Source organism: Calonectris borealis, unplaced genomic scaffold (genome assembly GCF_964195595.1).
Source record: "Calonectris borealis unplaced genomic scaffold, bCalBor7.hap1.2 HAP1_SCAFFOLD_77, whole genome shotgun sequence".
NCBI lineage: Eukaryota > Metazoa > Chordata > Aves > Procellariiformes > Procellariidae > Calonectris > Calonectris borealis.
This window is the reverse complement of record NW_027441478.1, coordinates 320782-336978: the sequence shown is the minus strand read 5'-3', so window position 1 is coordinate 336978 and position 16197 is coordinate 320782. Positions and strand designations below refer to the sequence as shown.

The 16197-nt window shown below is 60.4% G+C and overlaps 2 protein-coding genes across 2 annotated transcripts in view; both read left to right on the top strand.

The window, feature by feature from the left end:
- The window catches only part of LOC142076650 (uncharacterized), an 86515-nt gene extending 77145 nt beyond the window's left edge, over positions 1–9370 (top strand). Inside the window, exon 12 of the mRNA XM_075138951.1 lies at positions 9217–9370. Coding sequence (XP_074995052.1) covers positions 9217–9337 — 121 coding nt within the window. The 3' untranslated portion in view covers positions 9338–9370. The remainder of the gene's footprint in view (positions 1–9216) is intronic.
- Positions 3451–8667, top strand: LOC142076660 (uncharacterized). Its single transcript, XM_075138999.1, has 11 exons — positions 3451–3593; positions 4318–4379; positions 4818–4971; positions 5217–5473; positions 5869–5954; positions 6383–6498; positions 6585–6702; positions 7095–7218; positions 7674–7802; positions 8106–8251; positions 8538–8667. The coding sequence occupies exons 1-11, from the start codon at positions 3515–3517 to the stop codon at positions 8665–8667; spliced, it is 1401 nt and encodes a 466-aa protein (XP_074995100.1). The 5' UTR covers positions 3451–3514.
- Positions 9371–16197: the final 6827 nt, after the last annotated feature.

Sequence of the window (16197 nt, the reverse complement as noted above, 5' to 3'; positions counted from 1 at the left end):
TACTTAATCCATGTAATGAGTAATAGAGTGAACCTTGCCATCGAACTCTGTTAAGTCACGTTTCTATAAATTTCTATTAAAATCACCTTTTGCCGATCTCTTTGTCAGTGATCTTCCAAGCGGCCTTCAAACTACTCATTCATGACAGGAGGCACCGCCTGGTCGTCACTTGTCTTGCAGGAACAGGATTGAACAGCAGAAGGGAGGCAGGACGAGAGGACCCATGAGGTCAAAAAGCACATCAGACAGCTGGGACAGTCACGATGAGAGCAGAGGGAGAAGGAGGTGCAGGGGACCCGGCTGGGACAATGCTTCCGAGGTGACATCTGCCACACAAACACAGAGACAGACAGGGGCGTTGGGAGGTGGTGGCGTGGGTGAGAAAGGTGCCTGGGGGAGAGGGGAGCACGGGGAGATGGTGGAAAAGCCGGGGTGTTGGCAGTGAGGACACTCCTGCTGTGCAGGTGCTTGTGATGTCACTTGTGGCTGAGTGGGTGTTAGGGCAGGAGCAGGCCCCTGCTTTGTGCTGCTGCTTGTGATATTCCCAGGTAGTTGATAGGGCAGGAGAAAGACCCTGGCTTCTGCAGCTGCTTATGTTGTCGCTGATGGCTGAGTAGCTGATAGGCCAGGAGCATGTGCACTTGGTTGTGATGTCACCGGTGGCTTTGTAGCAGTTACAGCAGGAGCATGCAGCTGGCTCGTGCAGGTGCTTCTGATGTCATAGGTGGCTGAGTAGGCGGTAGGTTAGGAACAGGCCCCTGGCTTGTGCTGGTGCTGGTGTTGTCATAGGTGGTTGCGGAGGTGTGAGGCCAGCCCCTGGCTTGTGCAGATTCTTGCGATGTCATAGGTGGATGAGTAGGTGATAGGGTAGGAGGAGGCACGTGGCTTGTTCATGTGCTTGTGAGGTCATATGTGCCTGAGTAGGTGATAGGGCAGGAGCCGGAACATTCTACGTGCAGCTGCTTATGGTGTCGCAAGTGCCTGAGTAGTTGATATGGCAGGAGCAAGCTCCTGGCCTGCGCAGGTACTTGTGGTGTCACAGGTGGCTGAGCAGTGATGGGGCAGGAGCAGGACCTGGCTTGTACAGCTGCTTCTGATGTCACTGGTGTGTAAGGAGCTGTTTGGGTATGAATGAACACCTGGCTTGTGCAGGCGCTTGTGATGTTAGCGGTGGCGCTGCAGCTCTTGGGGCAGGAGCATGCAGCTGGCTTCTCCAGCTTCTTGTGATGTCACATGTGCCTGAGGAGGTGAGAGGGCAGAAGCAGGCACCTGGCTTCTTGTTTCAGGAATTACGCAGCCGCCACCACGGTCTCATGGTAGGAATTATGCAGGTGCCACCTCAACAGGGCTCGGCCCTAGGTTCCTGCTCACAGAAGACAAGTCGCCAATCTGCTGAGTAAATAAGTGGTTTATTTATCTGACATGCAGAGCAGCTCGAGCTGGTTGCCTCCAAGGAGGGACCCCTACTGCAGATCGCAGACCCCTTACAGAGAGATTTCCCGAAACGTACCACCCCTCACCCGATCCCCAAGTCCAATCACTTAATTCTGGTCGGTGGTCTCTTGATTTCAATACTGGTGTTCCTGGTCGCTGGGCTGGCCTTCTTCTGAAGTTACCTCATTCTCTTGGAATTGTTTCCTTGGTCCTTTTCTTCTTCATTCTGCTTGCATCTGCCAGTTTCAGCTCGTTCTGTGGTTGCAACGTTCCTCCCCCAGTCAGCTCTCAGGATCCTCCTACTCCAGGCTGCCTTTAACCTCTCTCTGCCTCGCTCCTCTCCCCTCGGTGCCTGCAGGCAGTGCCCTCAGCCCTGCTGCGCTTTGCAGAGGAGCTGCTCCTGGGCAGAGCTGTCTCTCTGCAGCGCTGCCCACTTGCCGGGAGCTCCCTCCGTCCCGGGAGCCCAGCCCGGCTCAGCAGCAGAGGACCAGCCCAAGGCGTCACTTTTTCTTCCCCCTCTGGGCTCCCTTCAGGTGTCCCTGGGGCTCCAGGGGAACCTGCTGTGAAACAGGCCGAAGGCGTCACGGATGTTCCCTTCCTTGTCCAGGGAGAGAGATTTCTTTCCGGCAGTGTCGTTTCTCATCTCAGGGAAAAAACTGGGCATGAGAATTGCCTTTCCTTGTCCCGTCACTAGGCAGGACACCCAGACAGTGCCAGGGAGGGATCTCCTTTACCCCTGCGGAGGGAAGGGATTCAGCTGAGTCAATGAAGGCGCCTCCTCCTGTGTTTTCAGTCCTGGGGCCAGAAAGGGTCCTTGTCCCAGCTCTGATGCTAATTAATGGAGATGGAGGGCAGCAGTGAGCTGCTCGGACACAAACACCTGGTGACATGTGAGGTACTAGAGATGGTCCAAGATACGTGCAGGTAGCTGCAAGCTCTGCTGGAGCAACTCTGAGAGACCAGGCAACATCTGGGGGCATCTTCATGGAGGTTGTTGGGAAATTCCTCTGGCCAATTGAAATGGCAGCAGATGCCGAAATTTAGGGCAACTGAACCTTTTGCTATTCATCATGTTCAGGGCTTCATCACACATGACAGTAACTTGGAAAGACAAACGCCATGGCCTCGAACATACACCCCCCCACCACACCTTGCTCGTTCTTTCCCCAGCTTTTATTGCTGAGCACGACGTCATATGGTGTGGGATATCCCTTTGGTTTGTTGGGGTCAGCTGTCCCGGCCGTGTCCCCTCCCAGCTTCTTGCCCATCCCCAGCCAAGTTGCTGGTGGGTCAGCGTGAGAAACAGAAGCGGCCTTGATGCTGTGCAAGCCCTGTTCAGCGATAGCTAAAACATTGGTGTGTTATCAGGGCTGTTTTGGTCACAAATCCAACGCACAGCACCATCTGGGCTCCTAGGGAGAAAATTAACTCCATCCCAGCCAAAACCAGTGCAGTAAAGCCCATCCTACTCCTGCCACACAAGCGACACACAGCAGAGAGGAGTGTTCGGGCACGCTGGAGGGGCTGTTGCATCCCACAGGCCTTCAATCCCATCTCTTGCAACTGCCCAACCGCAGCCAACCCCCAAACCCCACCTGCCCAGACGGGCTCCCAATAGCAGAGACATGTTGGTGCAGGGGGCAGACAGGGTTTTTGGAACAGCAGTGGGGAGAAAGGGGATGACCATTTCCCAGGACAAGAGGGGAAATCTATCTCCTCTCTCCCCGTTTGTGCTGTCTCCCTGCTGGTGTCATAATGCACCTTCAAATGATGCGGGCTGATGTCACAGGGGGATGACCCACATCACCGGGAGGTCTCCCCAGCGCCGCGGCGGTGCCGGCACTTGCCGGCGAGGCCTGGGCGCTGCTGGGCACTGCTCAGGGGCTCCCCACTGCTGCCCTTCGGAGCTGCTCCAGAGCCAGGAGCGGGGTCGGGAGGCAGCGGGGCTGCGCTGGGGGACCCTCCCTGACAGGCAGCACCCTTGCTGACAGGCAGAGCAGGGGCACGTTGGAAAGGAATTTTGGGCGAGGAGCTGCGAAGAGCATCCCTTTCCCTGAGCTGAGGGCAAGCGGCAAGCGCGATGGAGGGCTGCTGCACCGTGGCCGTCGGCTTGGAGCTGAGCAGCTTGTTCCCCACACTCCTGCAGCTCTCCACCAAGGGTATGGGTTTTGGGAGCTCCTTCCCGAGGGGTCGCACCAGGGCTGTCAGCTGTCAAAAGCTGCAGCTGCTGGGGTGTGGGGGTGGCTGGACAGGGCTGGGGGCGGCCGCGAGAGCCCTGCTTGAGGATCCCACCGGGCTCGGGACAATGTGGCAACCAGGACTCCCGGGTCATGGTGCTGGGGCTGCCCTGAGCCCCAAGGCTCCCGTGGAAATGGCTCGGTCCCCTCACGAGGGGGGCTGCACGGGGCCATGGGGTTCTGGCTCTGGGATGAAAAGGGATCCTGTGTCCCACGAGCTGGGGTGTCCTTCAGGTCCCACAGGGCTCTCACAAGCCAGCTGGAAATGCCTCTGCTGTAAATCAACCCTTTACCTTGAACTAGTCTCCTTTGGGAGAACCTCTGTTCCTTCCCAGGGGATCCTCTTGTGCCACCAGGCTGGCAGATCATGTCCTGGGCGCTGGGGTGCCATCGCTTTCTGGGGGTTAGATGGCCACAGCCCTGGTCCTGAGCCCTTCCCACCTCCCCATTTCTGCTCCAGCCCTGCCCCTGGAGCAGAGTAAGGCTGGCAGTCTGAAACTGGGGCACAGCCCAGCTCCGCAGCCGTGGCGGTGTTTGTCTGGGCTGTTTGTGGACACCTGCATCTGTCACCCCCTGGGCAAGGAGCTTGCCGAGAGGCTGTGAGCTGGCTGGCCCGGAGCCTGAGACCTCTTTCCCTTGTTTCCAGATGTTGTGTCTATCTGGGATGCTGTGTCTGCGTACATCCTGGGACAGCTGAAGCTGGACAAGGTGGGCTGGCGTCTTGGTCCTCCTTTGCCCTGGAGAGCCTGGACCCCGGGGAGTGATCCCTCCCTGAGCATCACAGCAGCACGCCGAGACAACCCCGTGTGCCCAGAGCTGCTTCTTGGTCAACCAGGAGGGAAACCAAGTCCAGATCTAGTCTGAGAAAGCATTTGGCACACGACAGGGCTTCACCCTTTGCTGTGGTCAGAGTGGAGAGACCAAGCAGAGAGACTGGGGATTATGCTGGGTCCGTGCCAAGAACGATTCCATAGGTATTCCCTGTGCTGGAAACGCCTGGGGTCTTCTCCAGCCAAGGGAGAAGGTTAGCAAATATGTTGAGGAGGGGAAGAAAACAAATGGAGAACGTGGGCCTTTTCCAAAGCTTTCCCTTTTCCCATCTCTAAAGTACTCACTCATGAGCCTTTTTGTCTTTTTCCTGGGCAGGGTGTCCTGGTCACAGGACTCGGGACCTTCGCTATGGTCCAAGAGCAATTCCACGGCGAAGGAGAGGTGTATGTGGTCCGAAGACCCGTCTTCCGGCTGGACGTGGATGCGTTACGTCTGCAGGAGCTCGCGTTCCCCACAGTGGTTATCCCTGGTGAGAAGGCAGCGGCCACCCTCCACTTTCCCCCTGGGGGTGGGGTGCGCGCTCTCTGCTCTTTGGAAAGGGCTGAGAGAAATAGAGAATTGCCTCCAAAGGTCGGGGGACGGCTTGAGCTCCCCCAAAACAAACCACTCCCCAAGGGCTGTTTCTATAAACGACCTTTTCTATGGCATTTTGTTATGAACCTTACAGAGAAATTTGGCCTGCTGTGGCAGTGACAATGTTCCTCCTCCTTACAGGCGATGTCAAGATCAAGCCACTGAACTACAAGTGGCTATCGCAAGCCACCTCCTTCCCGCGGCACGTGGTGAAGAACTGTGTGCAAGAGACCGTACTCTTGTACTCTTTCCAGCTGAGGAACAGGCAGCGCCTCGCCTTCGCCTTCAAGGGCATTGGCGTTCTGTCCTGCAAAGACGACGTCCTGTGCATGCGGTTTTATTACGACTGCGTCACAGGGCTGGCGAGCAAGGCCAGCCGGATTGCACTGCTTCGCACTGTAAGTCGCTCCGGTTTTGAGGGCTGCTCCAGTGTCTTTGGGAAGCCTATTGAAGGGTGAGCAACCCAGTCGCCGTTGGCCAGCCTGGACGTGGCAGGCCAGTCAAACGCCTTTCCCCATGCTCACCCCCGCTGACTTCTCCATTAGCAAAGAAAGTTTCTGCTGAGTTTCTGGATCCTTGCCCTACAGAAAGCCCAGCAGTGTTACTGCGCAGTCTCAGTGTTTGCTGTGCAGCTTCTCCAGAGCAGAGCAAGGGCTAATGTTCACGGAGGAGGATTTGGAATAGGGGTTTGGAGAAGTGGCTTTCTGTTGGAGCAGGAGACAGGTCTGCTTCCTTTGGGAGCCAAGAGAAAACTGCCCTGGAAACCTTCTGACAGCTCTGTGTCACTTTGCAGAGGCTGTGGATGCCAGGTGCAGCTGTCTCCAGTGGAGCCACCACCGCTCGGGAGACACAGGCTGCTCCTGCCCACGCGTTCCCAAGGTGAGTGCGTTTCCTCTGCAGCCCTCGAGCGACCGAGCGGGTGGCTTCCCAGCTTCTGCTCAGCAGCGTGCGTTGTCGGGGCTCGACACTCAGCAGGGAGTCAGGGATCAATCCTGAACTGACTGGTTTCTGGTTAACTAATGCTGAGCTGGGGCTACGCGTGTATTCTCCTGGAGTGACCGGGCATCGTGATCGTGTCTCTCACGCCCAGCCTACTGTCATTCCCATCAGAGAGAACCAACTGCACGCAGAGAGGATTTTAAGCGACGTTTTCTGGTGTTGGGGGGAGCTTGCCAATCAAACCTGTGCATGGCCACAAAGGAAAGGGATGCCATGCCTTGCACGACAGTCAGGAGGATTAGTGCTGGGAAGCTGCAGAGGGTAGGGGGTCACCCTTCTTCAAGCCTGTGTCATCATTTGCTTTCCAGGTTTCAGTTCCTGGTGATCCGCGGAGCAGTGGCCAAGGGTTTCTCCACCTGGCACGAGAAGGCTGCAGAAAAGCACAAGATCAGAAGAGGCACGGGAGCGGGTCCCTGCTGTCCAGGTGGGGCCCTGCCCCACGCTGGGCGACCACAGCCCGGTTAAAACGCACTCCATGGGGCTGCTCTGAAGAGCTTCCTCCTTTCCCAGGTGCAGAGGGGCATCCTGACAAGCTGCTGCAGAGGCGGGTGAAGCTTTCCCTCCCCGTGCTGCCAAGCCAGGGGCCAGGCACAAGGCAGCAAGACATGGGGAAGGAGACTTCTGCCAGGTGAGACCCTTGTGGGAAGGGGTGAAAGGGATCCTTGCACCCATGTAGGAGGGACATCCCCTTTGGACACTCTGGCTGTAGGGACTCGGGAAGGTCCCCGACACCTGCGCCACGGTTTTTATGAGCTTGTTTGCCCCATCGCAGGCCCCTTAGTGGGGAAGGCGGCGGATGTTGAGCGCACCCCACATCACTTTGCTTGCCCTTACTTCAGACCTGAGGTGCGGTCCTCTCCCATCCATCGGATGGGGTTCAGGAGAGGCTCCCCCTTGCCATGGGAAACGGCCCCACCTCCCCCGCTTCTTCTGCCAGCCTGGGGAGCTTTGATACCAGACGAAAATGGGACACGAAACTGCCCCGTGCTCATGCCGACTCCTCCTGGTGTCTCTCCGCAGTGTGCTCCCCCCATGTCCGGGCAGCTCCCCCAGGACGAAGGAGGCAGGCAGGCAGGAGCCAGCTCCTCCAGCCAGGCCCACCGCTGCACTCCCGTCCTCTGAAGGCTGCAGGAGAGCGTTGCAGGTACGTGCTCTGCCTTGCCGTAACTACCGTGCTGTTTGAGACTCGGCAAAAGCCTCTTTGTGCAGAGAGCCATCCTGAAAGGATCCCTTGGCACGCGTTCATTGTGACCTGTCTGTCACCTCCTTCGGATCTTCTTCACGAAAAGGAGGGTGCTGCACACCCTGCCTGCCTGTTCTTGCCCCCTGGGTTGTCATGAAACACGTTATGCTGGCCAGGGGCTATGGAAAATGGACAAGTCCTTTCTAGGTCGTTGACAGTGGAGGTCTTTGGTCACTCAGCTCTGTTTGCCATGAGTTGAGGAGCCTGGCATGACTCCACGGCCCCTGATCTGTTAGGGGCAAAGCGCTGCCGACTGACGGCTGAGGCAAGGGGCACCAACGCGGGTCAGACCCAAAGGAAGCCCCTCCAGGAGCCGAGACTAATGCTGCCTGCTGCTGCGTTTCCGTCCCCTCCAGGAGGTCTGGCAGCTGTCTGCAGAGTGGGAGCAAGTGAAGACCGGGTGGCAAGAGCGGCGACAGCAAGCCCAGGCAGAATGGGCGGCGTGGGAAGCCTGGTCTGCAGGGGAGGACCGACAGCCGCCCCAGGTACGACACCGCTGAGAGCAGCAGCGACCCTCTCTGTGGGGGCACCCAGGGCGGCAGGTCTCCAGGGGGTGGGAGCAGGACTGGCACCCAGCTGCAGGGCAGGGGTTTGCCTGCTCATCCCCAGGAGGGAGAGGTTGGCAGCAGGATCCGAGGGGCAAAAGCAGCCGTCAGCCAAGACGACGGGCACGCGGCGCCGAGTCTCCCGGCTCCCGGGTCCTGCTGCGGGCTCCTTTCAAGAGGTCGTCTGGGAAAGGGCACCTCTGTTTGCCGTCTGGTTTGCTGAGAGCGTCTCCTCCTTGGCAGGCACTCGGCACTGGAGGCGCTTGGACTCCCCACCCTCCCGCCCAGCCCAGGGGAAAGGAGGTCAACGAGAGGTGGAGGAAGGCTGAAAACCCTCTCCCAGCAGAGGAGATGGCAGCAGCAGCCCAGCTGAAGAGACTCCAGCCTGAGTAAGTGTGCGCCAGCTCTGGCCACAGCCTGGGGCAGTCGAGCAGCCGTGACCCCGCAGAGATGTCCAGGACCCCCGTCCCTGCGTCCTGGGGCTGCATAGGACACCCTCTGATGTCTCCTAACACGGGCGTGACCTGGGTTACCCCCACAGCCAAGGCCCAGAGCTCACCACAGGGTGAAAGGGTGGGTACACGCGGGACCGGGTGGCTGCAGAGGCTGGATGAGGGGAGAGGCAGAAGGGGTCTCCGGCAGAGGCTGAGGGATGATGTCTCCCTGTTGTTGCAGCCACCTTTCCCCACGAGCGCTCCAGGTCCTCAGAAGGCTGGAGCCGCATCAGGCACAGAGGAACATATTCAAGCACGTCGCTGAGAACAACAGGTGGCATCAAGAGCAGCAGAGGCAGCTCCCCTGGTAACTGTCTCCAAAAAGGGATGGTGCTTCCCTCGGCTGCAAGGCCCATCCCTCTACGGAGGGCAGCCCTGGGGGAAAGGGGGCATTTCTCTGACACCCCTTGCGAGACAGAAGCAGGTTCTGGAGGCTGGCTTTGGGCTGGACCTCCCTGACACGCAAGGGGACTGCCTGGGCACCCAGAACTGGCTTTCCCTGCGGGACGTGAAAGTCCTGGCTGAAGGCAGAGGGATTCTTCTGATGGCTGGCTCTCCCCTTTGCAAGCCAGAGAGCATGTCCTTCCCTTGCAGAGTCCTGGGCCAAGACACCTTGCCCCGAGGGGGGACATCTCCTAAGACACTCAAGGTCTTGGCCCAACCTGACTCAGCCCCAGGCTGATCAGCTGCACCTGGGACCTTCTCCTGGGCTTGGGCATCAGGGGCCTCTGCCACCTCACAGGCACCTCGAGGCTTCATCGCAAGCAGGTCCCATCACAGGGGGCCTGAGCTACGCCTGCAGGATGTCTCTGCCTTCTCCCTGTCCATACGCTCATAGACTTTTCTTTCTTCCTCCCTAGCACTAGATGCTGGTACCGCAGCAGAGGGGAAGGTGCCGGAGCGGCGGCTGTGGCAGCGGCTGTTAGCAAAGGGGCTGGGAGGCTTCTCAGCTGCCGAGATCCACCTATAAATACAAAATAAAGAGCTCTGGGGCTGTTCCCAGCCGGACTGACAGGCCTGTGCCTGGTGATGGATTGGTCTAAAGGCATTATACACACCCCCTGTGTGATCCCGGAACTGCTCGCAGGGGCAGGAGGGAATAAAGTCCACACATAGCCCACAGCTCGAACACATGCAGCCCCACTCCTGCACATCCCAACACACAGGCAGCACGACAGAGGAGCACGGCTGGAGCCTCCCCGAAGTGCCAGCACGCTCCCGCACGCGGCGTGGAGAACCACCAGCAGGGCCAGAAGTCTGTGTGTGATGACAGGGCTGGGACCACACTGGGACCTCGGAGGTGTGGTGGGTAGATGGCACAGCGGGAGGGCTGCGGTGGAGGGACACGGGCTCTTCAGGAAGGACCGTCTGGGGAGGCGAGGAGGTGGACTTGCCTCCTGCTCGGGGTGGGACAGGAGCCAGCTTACGGGTCAGGATCAGCAGGCAGACCAATGTGGGTGCCGTGTTAGCAGGTACCTGCTAGGGACCTCCTGTTCAGGAGGGAGCTGTAGATGAGGCCTTCTTCAAACAAGTGAAAGAAGCCTCACATTCACAGGCCCTGGTCCTCATGGGGGAGCTGAACCACCCTGGCACCTGCTGGAAGGACAATCGAGCAGGGCTCAAGCAATCTAGGAGATTTTGAGAGTGCATTTCGTGGCACGGGTGATGGAGGAACCAAGAAGGAGAGGTGCTCTGCTGGACCTGGCACTGGTGAACAAGGAAGAACTGGTTGGGTATTTGAAAGTCAGCGGCAGCCTTGGCTGCGGTGGCCCTGAGATGGTGGAGTTCAGGATGCGGAAGGGAGGGAGCAGGGCAAGGAGCAGGACCACAGCCCTGGCTTTCAGGACAGCAGATTTCAACCTTGTCAGAGATCCTTCCTTGTCTGGAAGAATCCGAGGGGATATGGCCTTGGAGAGAAAAGGGGTCCTGGAGAGCTACTTGATAGTCACGGACCACCTCCTCCAAGCTCAAGAAAGGACCCTTCCGACAAGTGGGAAATGAAGCAAAGGCAGCAGGAGGCCGGCATGGATGAGTGAGGAGCTCCTCACTGAGCTCAGGCACGGACAGGAAGGTACAGGAGGTGGGGACAGAGGCAGGTGACCCAGGAGAAGCCGAGAGGTGCTGTCTGATGGTGAGGGGTAGGACTAGGAAAGCCAAGGCCGACCTGGAGTTGATCTGGGGAGGGACAGCGGGAAGATTTGTACATGACCGACCCCAGACGAAGAGGAAGGAAGACCTGGGCTGCGGCGTGCTGGGAGCTGTAGTCCCTCACCCTGCAGCATCCTGGGAGCCGAGGTGCCTCCCCTGCCTGCAGGCTCCAGTTTTCCTTCCTCCACTCCCTGCCCAGCCCCCCCCCCGTTCTCCTCCTCCCTCTGTCCTGCTCCCGTCCCTCTGTCCGGCTCCTGTCCCTCTCCGGCCACGCCACCGCCCTGCCCCACCCCCCCCTGCCGCTCTGCCCCTCTCCCCTCCTCCTCCCGGCTCCACCGGGGCTCCGGACCGGGGCCAGGGCAGCCCCCCGGAGGCGACCATGGGGCCTGGGGGGGCGGAGCTTCTGCCTCAGTGGAGCTGAGCGCTCACAAACTCATCACCAAGAGAGATTTGGGGCTTCTCTGAACTCCAAGCCTTTGTCGGGGCCTGACTGCAGCGAGACACCTCCGCAGAAGCCCCGGAGCTGTGTCAGCCGCCGTTCTTAGTCTTGCTAATGCAAGCTATCCACCTCCCAGCTGGCTTCCAGACCTGGGCTGGGCATTTCTCGTGAGGCTTCCTGGGACAGCTCGCTGCAGCCCCGTGGTGCCGCAGGAGGGTTTGGGCCAGGTTCTCCCCCAGCGTGAGCCTCTCGGGATAACTGGAGTCGCATCCCGGCGAGACCTCACACCTCTTCCCCGTGCAGGATGGAGGCTGGAGCCAGAAGCGTGGCAATTACCGAGCTAGTTGTGCTTGTTTTAGGAGGCACCAACCATCAGACAAAGGCTAATTCATTTGGCCATGGCCCGGGGCTTGGTCAGCACCCATATTAGCTGAGAAAACGAAGGTGAATGAGTTGTCTCAGGAGCAGCCGCCAGCATACGCTCTGCAGGTGGCCCCAAGAAAATGTTGGTGGCCCATAGCTGCTCTTGGTGGCCCCGAGGCCAGAACCGTAGCAGCAGTTGAGGTTCCCTGCCTCCGAGGGTTCACGATTAGCGGGTGCCGCTGCTGGCACGGACCCCTAGAAAGGTACCTCGTCTTGGTCCTTGGGACCATGGTGTTGAGCATCCCAGCTCGCAGGGCCCTTTGCTGTCTCCACTTGGTGGATGCATCCCCGGGAGGCAGCAGCAAGCGCAGGTTTGTCCCGAGGAGCATGCTCGCTGTGCCCTGCTCTAGTAGGAGGCACACTGCGGGGCTGAAAGGCAAAACTCATGAAAAAGGTGGAATTGAATCAGACCTGGCTGCACTGGCTGCCTGGGTGCGATCTTGACAGAGGCCATGGGTGGCTTTGAAGGTGGATGGCAAGTCATCTCCTGGTTTAATTGTCTCCTGGGATTGCTGCTCCGCCACCGCCCCCCTCTGCTTCTCCCTAATCAGTCTTGAGCAGCGTGGTCCCTGGCGGATAGGCAGGGCCTCAGAGGACTAACCCAGCGCTGGTGGGGGATCGTTGGTGGTCTGCTGTGAGCGGCTAGGCTGCCAGATCATCACGGCACGCTGTGTGCCGTGCATGTCCCGGTGCTGGGCACGTCCAGGTACTGGGAGCTGGGGGTGCTGGGTACTGGGCACGTCCAGGTACTGTGTGTTGGATGCGTGTTGCTGGGCTTGCTCAGGAGCCTGCAGTGCTCGCGATATCCAGGTGCTGGATATTGGGGTGCTGGTGCTCGGGTGCCCAGGGGCCGAGTGCTGGAGGTGGCTGAGTGTGTGGGGCGCTGGGTTCCTGGGTGCTGGGCATGTCCAGGTGCTGCGGGCTGGGTGCTGGGCACCGGTATACGCCAAGCAACCAGCACCCCCGGTACCCAGCATCCTGACCTGCCCAGCAGCCAGCACTCCCAGCGCCCCACAGAGTGCACGCCAAGCGCCCAGCATCCAGCACACGGACATGCCCAGCACACGGACATGCTCACCACCCAGCATCCAGCAGCCCCAGTGCCCAGCACCTCACATGCCCTTTCACAGCCCCACCAACACCGGGGCTCTGCGCTTGATCTACCGCACAACAAACAACCTTGCCGGAGCCCAATTCCAAAGCAGATAAGCACCCATCCGGCTCCAACACACAATTAGCCTGGAGGGAAAGATGTTGGTGGCACTCCCTGTCCCTTGGCGGCCCCTTCTGAGCCCCATCAACACCGGACCTCTGCATTTCTTCTCCCACCTAACGTCACCCTCTCCCTCAGAGTCAGCAGAGCCCAGCTCCGAAGCGGACACCCAGCAGATGGCGCTCCAATACAGGACAAAACAGGACTGGGAGCTGTTGGGGGCACTCCCCTTCCCTGGGCAGCCCCTTCACAGCCCCCCCGACACCGGGGCGCGGCGCTTGCTCTGCCGCACAACCATCCACCCTGCCGGAGCCCAACTCCAAAACAGACAAGCACCCCGTCGGGCTCCAATTCACAATCAGCCGAGACCGAAAGGTGTTGGCGGCTCGCACCTTCCCTTCGCAAGCCCTTCGCAGCCGGAAAAGCGAGGGGCTCTGGGCTTCCTCTACCCCGTACCTCCGACGTTCACTGGAGCCCCGTGGGGTTGGATGGGGCCATTCTCCTGAAGTGGAGTGGGGACATCCCTCTAGCATGGGGACGTTCTCCTGAGGTGGGGTGCGATGTCCCTCTGGCATGGAGAGGGGATGCATGCTGGGCACTGGCATGCTGTGTGCCGTGCATGTCCCGGTGCTGGGCATGTCCAAGTACTGGGAGCTGGGGGTGCTGGGTACTGGGCACGGCCAGGTACGGTGTACTGGATGTGTGTTGCTGGGCTTGCTCAGGAGCTGGCAGTGCTCGCGACGGCCAGGTGCTCGATATTCGGATGCTGGTGCTCGGGTGCCCAGGGGCTGAATGCTGGAGGTGGCTGAGTGTGCGGGGCACTGGGTTCCTGCGTGCTGGGCATGTCCAGGTGCTGCGGGCTGCTTGCTCGACGCCGGTACATGCCAAGCCACCAGCACCCATCTCCCCGAACTGCTCAGCAGCCAGCACTCTCAGCGCCTCGCAGAGGGCACCCCAAGCGCCCAGCATCCAGCACACGGACATGCTCAGCACACGGACATGCTCAGCACTGAGCACCCCCCGTGCCCAACACGCCGCAACCCAAGTGCCCTCACCCAGCCGTGCCCAGCATCCAGCAGCCCCAGTGCCCAGCACCACACATGCCCTTTCACAGCCCCACTAGCACCGGGGCTCCGCGCTTGCTCTGCCGTACAACCGTTCAGCGTGCCGGAGCCGAACTCCAAAACGGAGAAGCACCCCGTCGGGCTCCAACTCACAATCAGCCGAGACCGAAAGGTGTTGGCGGCTCGCACCTTCCCTTCGCAAGCCCTTCACAGCCGCACAAGGCAAGGGGCTCTGGGCTTCCTTTACCCCGTACCTCTGACACTCGCTGGAGCCCAGGGGAATTGGATGGGACCATTCTCCTGAAGCGGGGACATCCCTCTGGCATGGGGACAGGATGGATGGGGACGTTCAGTTAGGTGAGCTGGGTTGTCCCTATAGCATGGAGAGGGGATGCATGCTGGGCACTGGCATGCTATGTGCCGTGCATGTCCCGGTGCTGGGCGTGTCCAAGTACTGGGAGCTGGGGGTGCTGGGCACGTCCAGGTACGGTGTACTGGATGTGTGTTGCTGGGCTTGCTCAGGAGCTGGCAGTGCTCGCGACGGCCAGGTGCTCGATATTCGGATGCTGGTGCTCAGGGGTTGAGTGCTGGAGGTGGCTGGGTGTGCGGGGCACTGGGTTCCTGCGTGCTGGGCATGTCCAGGTGCTGCGGACTGCTTGCTCGACGCCGGTACATGCCAAGCCACCAGCACCCATCTCCCCGAACTGCTCAGCAGCCAGCACTCTCAGCGCCTCGCAGAGGGCACCCCAAGCGCCCAGCATCCAGCACACGGACATGCTCAGCACACGGACATGCTCAGCACTGAGCACCCCCCGTGCCCAACACGCCGCAACCCAAGTGCCCTCACCCAGCCGTGCCCAGCATCCAGCAGCCCCAGTGCCCAGCACCACACATGCCCTTTCACAGCCCCACTAGCACCGGGGCTCCGCGCTTGCTCTGCCGTACAACCGTTCAGCGTGCCGGAGCCGAACTCCAAAACGGAGAAGCACCCCGTCGGGCTCCAACTCACAATCAGCCGAGACCGAAAGGTGTTGGCGGCTCGCACCTTCCCTTCGCAAGCCCTTCGCAGCCGGAAAAGCGAGGGGCTCTGGGCTTCCTCTACCCCGTACCTCCGACGTTCACTGGAGCCCCGTGGGGTTGGATGGGGCCATTCTCCTGAAGTGGAGTGGGGACATCCCTCTAGCATGGGGACGTTCTCCTGAGGTGGGGTGCGATGTCCCTCTGGCATGGAGAGGGGATGCATGCTGGGCACTGGCATGCTGTGTGCCGTGCATGTCCCGGTGCTGGGCATGTCCAAGGACTGGGAGCTGGGGGTGCTGGGTACTGCGCACGGCCAGGTACGGTGTACTGGATGTGTGTTGCTGGGCTTGCTCAGGAGCTGGCAGTGCTCGCGACGGCCAGGTGCTCGATATTCGGATGCTGGTGCTCGGGTGCCCAGGGGCTGAATGCTGGAGGTGGCTGGGTGTGCGGGGCACTGGGTTCCTGGGTGCTGGGCATGTCCAGGTGCTGCGGGCTGCTTGCTCGACGCCGGTACATGCCAAGCCACCAGCACCCATCTCCCCGAACTGCTCAGCAGCCAGCACTCTCAGCGCCTCGCAGAGGGCACCCCAAGCGCCCAGCATCCAGCACACGGACATGCTCAGCACACGGACATGCTCAGCACTGAGCACCCCCCGTGCCCAACACGCCGCAACCCAAGTGCCCTCACCCAGCCGTGCCCAGCATCCAGCAGCCCCAGTGCCCAGCACCACACATGCCCTTTCACAGCCCCACTAGCACCGGGGCTCCGCGCTTGCTCTGCCGTACAACCGTTCAGCGTGCCGGAGCCGAACTCCAAAACGGAGAAGCACCCCGTCGGGCTCCAACTCACAATCAGCCGAGACCGAAAGGTGTTGGCGGCTCGCACCTTCCCTTCGCAAGCCCTTCGCAGCCGGAAAAGCGAGGGGCTCTGGGCTTCCTCTACCCCGTACCTCCGACGTTCACTGGAGCCCCGTGGGGTTGGATGAGGCCATTCTCCTGAAGTGGAGTGGGGACATCCCTCTAGCATGGGGACGTTCTCCTGAGGTGGGGTGCGATGTCCCTCTGGCATGGAGAGGGGATGCATGCTGGGCACTGGCATGCTGTGTGCCGTGCATGTCCCGGTGCTGGGCATGTCCAAGTACTGGGAGCTGGGGGTGCTGGGTACTGGGCACGGCCAGGTACGGTGTACTGGATGTGTGTTGCTGGGCTTGCTCAGGAGCTGGCAGTGCTCGCGACGGCCAGGTGCTCGATATTCGGATGCTGGTGCTCGGGTGCCCAGGGGCTGAATGCTGGAGGTGGCTGGGTGTGCGGGGCACTGGGTTCCTGCGTGCTGGGCATGTCCAGGTGCTGCGGGCTGCTTGCTCGACGCCGGTACATGCCAAGAACCAGCACCCATCTCCCCGAACTGCTCAGCAGCCAGCACTCTCAGCGCCTCGCAGAGGGCACCCCAAGCGCCCAGCATCCAGCACACGGACATGCTCAGCACACGGACATGCTCAGCACTGAGCACCCCCCGTGCCCAACACGCCGCAAC

Coding starts and splice junctions, on each gene's coding strand:
- LOC142076660 (XM_075138999.1), top strand. CDS start 3,515: ATGGAGGGCTGCTGCACCGTGGCCGTCGGCTTGGAGCTGAGCAGCTTG. Junction 3,594..4,317: donor CCTGCAGCTCTCCACCAAGG/GTATGGGTTTTG, acceptor CCTTGTTTCCAG/ATGTTGTGTCTATCTGGGAT. Junction 6,499..6,584: donor AGCGGGTCCCTGCTGTCCAG/GTGGGGCCCTGC, acceptor CTCCTTTCCCAG/GTGCAGAGGGGCATCCTGAC.